Source organism: Notamacropus eugenii, chromosome 6 (assembly GCF_028372415.1).
Source record: "Notamacropus eugenii isolate mMacEug1 chromosome 6, mMacEug1.pri_v2, whole genome shotgun sequence".
Lineage (NCBI taxonomy): Eukaryota > Metazoa > Chordata > Mammalia > Diprotodontia > Macropodidae > Notamacropus > Notamacropus eugenii.
In genome coordinates, this window is record NC_092877.1 from 157,945,370 (window position 1) to 157,956,414 (window position 11,045).

General features: G+C 39.7%; 1 protein-coding gene across 2 annotated transcripts in view; it reads right to left on the bottom strand.

Moving 5' to 3' along the window:
- Positions 1-7,549, bottom strand: part of GASK1B (golgi associated kinase 1B) — a 51,469-nt gene extending 43,920 nt beyond the window's left edge. Inside the window, exons 1-2 of one of the 2 annotated variants that reach the window (XM_072621357.1) lie at positions 7,301-7,549; positions 4,901-6,029 (exon numbers count right to left, since the gene is read on the bottom strand). In XM_072621357.1, coding sequence (XP_072477458.1) covers positions 4,901-5,789 — 889 coding nt within the window. In that variant the 5' untranslated portion in view covers positions 5,790-6,029; positions 7,301-7,549. Of the gene's footprint in view, positions 1-4,900; positions 6,030-6,785; positions 6,934-7,300 lie in introns of those variants that run through there. The other variant, XM_072621358.1, reaches the window with a different exon arrangement.
- Between the last annotated feature and the right edge of the window lie 3,496 nt (positions 7,550-11,045).

Consider the following 11,045-nt stretch of genomic DNA (forward strand, 5'->3'; position numbering starts at 1 on the left):
CATCTCCCCATTGTGTGTGTGCACCTGTACTTCATATATATTGGTATGCTATGCTTTGAGCAATCATACTATAATGACAGAGTTTTTTAAGCACCTACTATATCCCAGGCATTGTGAGAAATGCTATTTGCCATTATTATCTCATTTGGGCAATAGGTGCTACTATTATTATTCCCATTTTACAGTTGAGGAAACTAAGGCAAACATTGGTTAAAGCATTTGCCCAAGGGCACCCATCTAGCAAGCTTTTGAGGTTAGATTTGGTCTAAAAAGCTCCTGAGTCCAGGACCAGCACTCTGTCCACTGAACCACCTAGCTGCCTGTCGTCTTTATAATTTAAATGCTTAACAGATCTATAGTCTTGTCGGTTTGTTTCCTCCACATTCCACCTCATGGCTGTGGCCCAAAAAGTACATCCCCTGCAGGTATCCAATTTTCTGGTCATGCACTTCTTCGAAATTAGATAGGTTTTCCCCTTAAGGAAAGACTGTCTGCCTGCCATCCAGGTTGTATATGAAGCTTTGCTAGCTTTGCAATGTGGACCAAAGCTTCTGCTCTACTGGTATAGTCTTTGAGAATTCCAAGTTACATCCACATGAAAACAAAGCACGTAAGGACTTTTGTGGAGGGAACTAAAGAAGAACTGTCCAAAAGATGGGAATAAAATGATAATAAGATAAATTCATGCATACTGCACTCTAAAGTTTACAAAACATTTTCTTCATTATTAAAGAGGCAGCACAGTATGATGGGAAAGGCAACGGCCCTGAGTCAGAAGACCTGGATTTGAATTCTACCTCTGAAACCTATTTCTGTATAACTATGGGCAAGTCATCAAACCTCCCTGGGACCAAGGTTTTTCTCCTTCATCTCTACGTTACATGAGCCCTTGTCATATTCTCCCATTCTTGCCCCCATTCTCTAGTCTTTGACAAAGAGAAGGCCAGTCCCTTCACTGAGGTCAACCCTTCCACATACACCTTTGTTCACACTTCCTCTAAAAATCTGCTCCCACAATCACCTCCCTTTCTCCATTATCTTCATTCTCTCCTTCCCTCTTTACTGGTTCTTTCCCTGATGCCTACAGATATGCTCAAGTTTCCACATTCTTAAAAAAATTCTCTAAATCCTGCCACTTCCCAAGCTATCCTCCCTTTCTCAGTCAAATTCCAGCAACAAAAACAACAAAAAGCTTGCGTTTACTTCATCTCTTTTTAATCTTTTGCAGTCTGATGTCTGATATCATTGTTCAACTGAAACAGGTTCCTCTAAAGTTACCAATGATCTCTCCACTGTCAAATCAAATGGCCTTTTTTTTAGTTTCTGTCTTGCTTGCCTTTCTCTGTAGCTTTCGATACTGTTGAACAGCTTTCCTTCTGGATAACCTCTCTTCTGGATTTTCATGTCACTGCTATCTCCTAGTTCTCCTCCTACTTGTGTGACCATTCCCTACTGGTTTCCTTTTACTAGACTATCATCCATATCATGCCCTCTGTGAGTGTTCCAAAGGTCTGTCCTGGGACCTCTTCTATTATCTCTGAAAATGCTCTTGTTGAGCTCATCAATTCATGTAGGACCTGATTTTTCATCTCTTTACTGAAGACTTAGAGAACTCTATTTCCAGCTTCAGATGCTTGAGTTCTAAGTTCCCCATTACAAATCACCAATTGGATATTTCAAATGGGAAGTCTCTTAGACACCTCAAAATCAATATGTCTAAAAGACAACTCATCTTCCCCCTCAAAATTCCCCTTGCTCCTATCTTCCCTAAGATCCTCTTTATTTCAAGCACCTAGACTTACAGCCTCACTATTATCCTTGACTTCCCATTTAATCTTTTCTAACCTACATAGCCAATCAGTTGCTGAATCATGGAATTTCTTTGTCTATGACATCTTTCGTCTTATGTCCCTTTATTCACTCAGCTATTTGCACTATTTCAGGTCTTAATCACCACTCACCTGGTACATTGTCCTCCAAGAGACAACCACCTCTCCACCCCAAAGCTGCCAAAGTAATTTCTCTAAACCATGTCACCTTTTCCCCACCACCTGCCACTCATAATATCTCCAATGCCTCCTAATTATCTCTAGGAAAAATAGAAACTCCTCTATTTGTCACTTAAAGTTCTTTATATTATGGCCTCTTTCCAATTTGAATACATTACTCCCCTCTATGAACTCTATAGTCCAGTAATATTAGCTTCCTCACTATTCCTTACACACATGCTCCATTTTCCACCTCCAGGACTTTGCACTGGCTATTCCTCATGTCTAGAGTGTTCTCCCTCCTTATATCAGACTCATAAAATCTGTGGCTTCCTTTAAGACTCAACTTAAGTGCCACTTGCTCCAGAACAACTTTCCCAGTCCCATCAGCTGCTCAAGCCTTCACCTCAAAAGCTACTGTCAAGCTTCTTGAGATTCATCTTGTATGTACAAATGTATGTATATGTTGTTTCTGCCATTAGAACATAAACTTCTCGAGAGGAGGAATTATTTGTACCTTTTTTGGATCCACAGTGCCTGACACATAATAAATGTTTAATAAAAAAGCTAAGTTTTTTGGGGGGGGGGGCGGGGGGCAGGGAATGTTGGAAGCATTCAGGGTTAAATGACTTGCCCAGGGTCACACAGCTAACAAGTTTCACAGACTGGATTTGGACTCAGATCTTTCTGACTCCAGGGTCAGTGTTCTTATCAACTTGCCACCTAGCTGCCCCAATAGATGCTTGTTGATTCACTGATTGATTGAATTCCTAAATTTATAATCATGAGAGAAAGTGCCAACATCCCTTCAGCTAACAGGTGCTCTTTTCCAATATGTAATGATTAGGGTATTCCTATTGATTAGCCTATTACCGTAAACTTGTCCTGGTCCTTGCTTGGTATGATAGTTTTCCCTCCTTCACAGAATGAATGGAATTGGAATAGCAAGATCAGCCCCTACAGCTTTAATTGCAAACATTGGGTTCCAAGGTGAGTGAGTCCAAGTATACCAATGCTTTTTATTCCTTTGTTTGCTGAACCAAACCCATCAGTCAGTGGATCAGGGAACGGTTGCATAATGCTAGAGCATAGTGACCTGAATCAAATTGGCCAAAAAACTACAAACTTCTCCGAGTAACCTACAGCCAACTCAGAGGGTGTCTATTTTGAATCCAAGTTACCTAGTCCAAAGGCCTTCCATACTAGCAGTTAAGTTCTGGAACTCATCTTCATAAAAATTAAAATCTGCTCCAGTCCTGATCCTCTGGGAATCTCCCCCAAATGGATCAAAACCTCAAAGGGAAGGGAGGTGGTTAAAGCAAGGAAGGGAAGAACCCATATCTGACTTACTCCTACCTGTTCTAAGGTCCTTTGAATATTCTAACAGTCCAAACTCCATGTACCTTCCATGGGTGCAGTCTTGTACAAAGATAAAACTAATAAAAAGTTTGAATCAACACTTTGGAACCACTTCATGGGTGAGGTTTGTGATCTGATTATATCCCATGACTTGGCATGGCAATGACACAGACAACTTACCTAGAGCTTTCTCCACATGGAGTGATTGGGCCCTTCCTGGATTGTGCCAAATGGTATGCAACCCAGAGAGGATACACTCACCTCCAAAAAAAGTTACAATTCTAGATTCAGTGATGAAAGGCATTTTGAGAGGAAAATCAATTCATTCTCTTGCCTTTTAACTGCACTTAACTGTTCCAAGAAGGAAAATGGCCCTATTTTTAAGGCTACTATCTCATTGGACAATGAAGATCAAATGAAACAATGTGGATAGGAGGGTTTTGAAAACACCCATATTGTAGAAAAAAAATACATTGAAGTAAGCAACCTATCCTGAGTAAGTCTCAGGGACTGGATTCTCAGGAGTACCAATGGCCAGTCCAGCTACTCTACACTATCATCCTCCTCCAATGCTTCATAATGGTGTGGAGGTGACCCTGGTTCTTAAAAGATTTGCACCAATGAAATACAATATGGTTAAGAGGAAAGAGCACTGGCTCTGGAGTCCCAGAACATGAATTCAAATCACACATCTTACACAACCTGTGTAACCTTGGGCAAATCATTTCACCTTCTCAGGCCTCAATTTCCTGAATTTTAAAATGAGATTATGTTGTTCTAAGGTCCCGTCTAGTTTCAAATCTAAGATCCTATTTAAAAACTATTGATTAGAAAGGTCTTATCCTACCCTCACTAAACTTGGAGAAGTTCATAACTAGATTGGCCTCAAGCAAATGAATTCATCAGCCACAGAAACTCTCTAACAGACTACTAAACTGTGGAGGAATTCTTCTTGGTGCCCATGAAGGTAGTGCCCACACCAGAAAAATGACATCTTGGAAAGACTGAAGGTATGTAACAGGGATTTGCTCATGTTCTTTAATGGTTTAGTCTAACAGCTCTACTTGCGCAATTTGCTTTTGTATTTTGCTCAAATTCAGGGCACTGTAAGTTGAACTTCATTCTCTTCTATTCTATCTTTAGTAAAAGTATTCAATAATCCTTAATATACTTAAAAACAATAAACTCTGCGCCTAGGTTGTTGATCAGGGCAGGCACCAATCCTTCCCTTTAAGCCAACACGCCCCTCCCAAATTATCATTGGATAAAATAAACTTTAATAAGCCACTGGAAAATAGTCTGAGATCTCTAGAGGGGCCCAATTAGCCAATGAGTTCATTTTTTTCTCCAAAATCAAACTTCTCTAAAACTCCCGTAGTCTACTATGATATTAATGAATGCTAACTCTATGGAAAGAAATTCTGCTGATGTTGCTGCTGGCCAACAGAGAAATATGAGTAGGGAAGAGCATTTAGAAAAGTAAAGAGAAAGGAGAAAAATCTATTCAAAAGTCCCCAGAAGCTGCAAAAGGATCAGTATGTGAAAAAAGTTACCTTGAATGAACTCAGACTTCCTGCTCACAGACGGCAGGGTTCTGTTGAGGCCCAGGATACGGTCCAGGTGGAAAGCAAACACCTCACTCATGTCCAAGGGTCTCTTGAGCAAACCACAAGGACTGGTGCCACAAGAAGGCCATGTGTTCTTCAAGTTCCCCTCCAGCACCAGCAAGCGGGCCCCAGTTTCAGAAGGCAGTTCTTGAATGTCTCCAATAGCACTGTCAGCCAGCAAACGCATCCCACGGATATCTTCTCTGCTCAACCATGAGGGGGCACTCTCACTATATATTCTAATGTTGCTCTCCACAGTTCTAGGCAATTGGAGGTCTGGTCCCTGGGCCAGTCTCCAGGGACGCCCCCAGCCCCTGTCCACCTGTTCCTTGTGGGGATTCCCAGGGACATCACCATCTGCTGGCACTGCCAGCCCATGGGGTTGGATGGATGACTTAGTCCACATCTCTTGTCTCTGGGTTAAGGAGGCCAGAGCATATTTTTTCCTGCGTTTGGGCTTCACCGTACCTCGAATGTTAGCAGGTTTGCTCCTCTTGGAGCGCAGGGTGATGTAGACCACATTGGGTTGCAGGGTGGTCTCATTTCCTTGGCTATCAGGGGGTGCCAGTGTGCCATCCAAGGGTAGCTCCAGAAAGGGTGTCCCAGCAACATCCAGATTCCGGTGGGGCCCCTTTTCTGGTGCCTTTCCATGCTGGGGTGACACATGCCCAACTTGGCTCACCAGGAAGCCCAGGTAGAGAGCACAGGCAGTCCCTAGCAACAGATTTCTCCTGGTCCTTGGGCGTCTGCTACTCCAAAGCCTCAGCACCCTCGGGATGCACAAGGAGCAGACAAACCAGTTTATGAGATGGCCTGGCTTGTCTGGGCAGGTCATTTCTCTGGTGCATCCACATGGTGAAGAGACTTTAAAGCCTGCAGACTGCTCCAGCTGGGATGATACATGCTTTCCAGCATTCAGCAGACCCCCTTCTTTGATTCCTAAGCAGTCTCCAATGAGTAGTGGCGGAAGGAAAGGGCTGGTGATGGGGCTGGGAATGTTTTAATGACTTGGACACTTGGCCACAACAAGCTTCTGGATTCTTATCGGCCTCCCCAAGGGAAGTGTGATTTGTTTCTGAGAATGAAGGGAAAGAGAATTAACTGAGTCACCAGCTCAAACCACTCCAGTTCCTTCCCTACCAGAGTGAAGGAGATGAAATTGACACTCTTTTCCTTTCATAAATATACCCACTAATTGTTGAAAAAACAAAAATGAGAAGAAAGCAAATGAAAAAACCCAAGATCCAAGTGCAGATATGACATAAAGCAGTTCCCAAATCCAAGTTAAAATAGAATACCCACATCAAAGAGCAGACTGCCACTGCCAAACCAGAATCATTTATTTTTGTACTGAATGTGCTTGTCAAGCATTTCCCTTTTTGGTTTCAGAAAGTATATGACACAAGTAATGGACAGTTTCTTTAATGTTTTTTTTTTTTTAATGTGCTGATCTGACAATCTGCATTAGGTAATTTTTGCGTTAATTGGGTTTGTAGCAGCCCCAAATATAAGCATTTCAGTTTTCAGAAGCATGCAGTCTTCATCTGCTGGGACAGAATTTTCTTAACATTTTCTTCATTACCTTACATTCAAAGAACTTAATACAGTTTGAAGTCACATACTGATGCATTCTATAATCAATTACAATTTTCTTCTATTCAGTCACACAAAAACTCAGCTTATTTTTAAAAATATATTATCGTCATTGTTACTAACACTACTACTGTTCCTTTCCTGACTTCCAAAAGTAATTGAAAAAAATAAAATAAAAGGGAACATTGGTGTAATTGTCCTTCCATTATTAGAAAAGAAAAGTGATAAGCAGCCTTACCTATGCAGCTGGTCCCATACATTCTTTGCTCTAGGAAAGTGGAAGTCCCTGACACTAATGCGAAGAACTTTCTAAAGGCTGAAGTATGTAAGTAGAGCATATTTCATGGCCAAGAGTACTCGACATTTCAAATATTTCAATCTAGAGTAAATACTCCTTAGAAAACTTGCTTATTTGGTGATGTATATATAAATTAGGCAGCGATAAACTCTTAGGAAATTCGTTTATTTTTTTCCTTAATATACATATATATTTTTTAAGAGACAAAACGTCTTTTTTGAATTGTGAAACAAAAAAAGCCTCAGGGGATGGACTAGGTTTCATTTGAAAACACATTCCACCCATTTCTAACTCCTGAGAGCCCTCTAGTGACCCGCTAACAAACAGCCGGAGAAATCTCAGCCGGCAAAATTAAAGGGATAAAAATGATTTTCTAAGCCTTATTGAAGCGTTTGCACGAGAATAAGTGAATTGTTAGGTTAGCAATGTCACCCAATTCCCTCAGTCATACCCACCTGGTGATGAAGTCCAGGGATTAAGAAGCACAAAGACTTCCAGAAGAGTTCTGCTCCCCTCACCATCCTCACACTTGAAAGTTATTCTTCTTCCCCTACTTTAGTCCTGAGGAAGAGAAAAAAAAAGGTCCAACTGTAAGTTGGGAAAGAAGACCAAGACTGAAGGAAGAGAACAGAAAAAAGGAGAAAACCATGGAGCAGGGAGCTGTGCAGAGCTGTGTATGAGCAGGGAAAAGGCATTGAGAGTATGCACTTAGGCACCGGGAGAGTTCACATGGAGAAGCTGTAGCATGTTTCTGATTGGAGATTTTCAAGAGTAGGTCAGTGATTGGTTTGGAGAGTTTGTAGGTCTCAGCACCGAGGCAACTGCTTGTTAACCTGGGGTCTCTTTCAGTGTCATTTCTTGAGACTCTGTGGCAAATCAGGAGGATGTTATGGTTTTTTTTAAAACTAGTTTATGGTAATTTTAAGATGAAAGAATAAATAAAAATCTTTAAGATTAACTTAGTGAACATATCCCTAATTTTTCCCTATATTTTAGTACAAGTATAAAAGGGATGAGAAGAATTGAAGGATATACAGAAAAAATAAAATGATCAGTTTGTAAGGGGTAAAATTCTAACAAATTTGGCAAAAAAGCTAAGTATTATTTTAGCCTATATAAATCCCTCTTTCTGGTCTGTTTGCCAAAAGGAAGGAAGAAGAGGATGGACTCCAAATTTTACATCAATCAGACTAGAATGTTCCTGTAGGTTTTGACATTAAAATTAAATAATCAAACATTGTGAGTAGCTGATTTTTACACCCGTTAATTTTAGTATGCTCTGCCCGACCTCCCTCCTCTTTTTTTGCTTCTGAATCTCTTAAAGTACACTCACAAAAGCTGTATTACTTCCTAGAGTGAGAAAATTATTAAATTTCAGCACTGGAAAAATTATTCAATGATTTTTAAGTGTGTTCTTAACTTTTTGAAAATAAAAAGAGCTTGACCCCTTTAAGAATTAAAAGTAAACTTGGCAGAGGCTAGGCTGGAAAGTTCAATAGACTGTTCTAGCTGATAGAATGGGGGAAAAAACAAATAAACAGAAATCATTCAGTAGAAGTAGGGGAGAGATTTGAGTTAGCAAATTCGGTTGTCAGACAAAATGTTATCCTGATTGAAAAAATACCATCACATGGTAGATAAGGCTCCGCCAACGCAGCTCTGACCTATTTCCATAACGTTTCCTCTTCCAGGAATAATTGATCATGGATTTAGAACAGAAAGGGGTCTCAGAGAGCATTTAAATACAAACCCTTCATTTTGCAGAGAGGGAAACTGAGGCCTAGGGTAGCTTCAATTTGACCCAGATAATATGTCAGGCTTAGGACTGGAATTCAAGTCTTCTGACTCCACAGTCAGGGTCCTTTCCCCTTACTATGTTGCTTACCTTGAAAGCTACCTAGAACAAAGAAACAAAAGGAATTAAATGTATCTTTTCCCTGCAGGGCAAAACTATACATAAATGAGTGTGTGTATACATATATATAGGTATATATGTGTGTGTGTATATGTGTGTGTGTGTGTATGTATATATATATATATATATATATATATATATATATATATATATATATATATATATATATATATATATATATATATATATACACATACATTCGTAGAAGGCAGAGTAGGAAAGGAGTTTTCAGAAGCCAAATATTAAATACTCCTTCTTCCCATATGTTGCAAGCAAGTACTTAAGGGCTGAAATGAGGTTACCAGAAAGGCCTGCTAAAGAGTTGCAGTTAAGCAGAAACTTCCTGATGACTGTGATCCTAAGAAAAGATTCAGGGTGGGTGAAAGCTGTGAGATCAGTTAGATAAAGTAAAGTTTCAGAGACTAGCAACAAATTCTTTTCTGTAAAAAAAAAAAAATCAGAGACTAGTTTCTCACCTGTCCCCTCACTTTCTTAGTCTGTTTACCCATTCATGCAATAAGCATTTAAGATAACTAATAGAAGAGGCAGTTAGGTATCACAGTGGATAGAGGTGATCAGGAAGACTGGGTTCAAATACATCCTCCAACACTTTATAGCTGTATGACCCTGGATGAGTCTCTGAATGTCTGTCAGCCTCAATTTCCTCATCTATAAAATGGGGATAATAATAGGACTTACCTCCCAGTGTCGTTGGCGGGGGAGGGAAGGATATAATGTTTGTAAGGTACTTTGCAAATCTTAAAATACTCTATAAATGTTAGTGTGATTCTATTACTACTAAAGTTTGTAAAGTACTCTCTTTACAGTGTCTCATTTGATTCTCTCAAGACCCTGTCAGATAGTTAATATTAGGAATTCCCAATTTACAGATAAGAAAAGTGAAGCAAATAGACATTAAATGACTTTCTCAGGGTCCTATGGCTAGGTAAGGTCAGAGACATTATTTGAGCCCGTGTCCCCCTGCCTCTAACTCCACTACACGACATGGTCAAATGTTTCTATCTAAGCAAACCTGTGATCTCAAGCTCTTCTGTATTCTGAAACCAGTTCTGATGCTATGGAGAAAAAAATACAAGGATTCCCTAACTCAGAAGATAGCTTGGTGCAAAGAAGTATTGGAGCTAGTGAGGCTGCCTTAACTTTTACTTATGGAATGATGTCTACAACCCCCTCCTTTTTGGGGGAAGGGGGAGACTGACACCTGCGACTAAAGCAACTAATAGTGATTTTTCTCGTTTTTCTCCTTTCCATTATGAAAATATGGTTTCAAAGTAGCCCCAGACTAACTAGAATAACCCAGCCATGCTGCATCTGAGGAAGATATGAGATAGACAAGTGAGAAGAGAGAAGAGGTACCTCATCAAAAATCAATGTACGAAAGGAGGTTCTAATATGAGAGGAAGGCATATCACTCAAGAATGGGGGTGAGAGGAGACAGACTCACCATAAACAGTTATGGAATTATGAACCTGTCTAGTTAAACAAGGTCCCTTCCTTTGTTTTTCAAATTGAATATATTTCATTTTTCCCAATTATATGTTAAGCCAATTTTTAAATTTTTTTTAAGTTTTGAGTTCCAAATTCTATCCCTCCCTTTCTCCCTTTCTCCTCTCACACCTCCCCTGAAACAGTTAGCAGTCAGATATTGAATGCACACATCGAATCATGTAAAACATTTCCGTATTTGTCATTTTGTACAAGAAGACTAAAGTAAGAGAAAAATAAATGAAAGAAAGTGAAAAATAGCATGTTTCAGTGATAGTCAAACTATCCGTTCTTTCTCTGGAGGAGTTATCTCAGTATGCTTCATTATTCCTTTGTTATTGTAAGAGATAACTGAATCGCTGAGAATAGCTAAGTCATTCACAATTCTTCATCATACAATGCTGCTGCTACTGTGTGCAATATTCTCCTGGTTCTGTTCACTTCACTTTGTATCAATTGATGACTTTCCAGGTTTTTCTTAAATCATCCTGCTTGTCATTTCTTATAGCACAGTAATAGTCTATCATACATCATAATCATACATCACAGTTTGTTTAGTGATTCCCTAATTGATAGGTATTCTTTTGATTTCCAATTCTTAGCAACCACAAAAAAGCTGCAATAAATATTTTTGTACAAATATGTCCTTTCCACATTTTTTCGATGTCTTAGGAATATAAACCTAGCAGTGATATTGCTGATCAAAGGGTGCACACAGTTTTATAGATCTTTGGGCATAGTTCCAAATTGCTCTCCAGAATGGTTGGACCAGTTCCTAC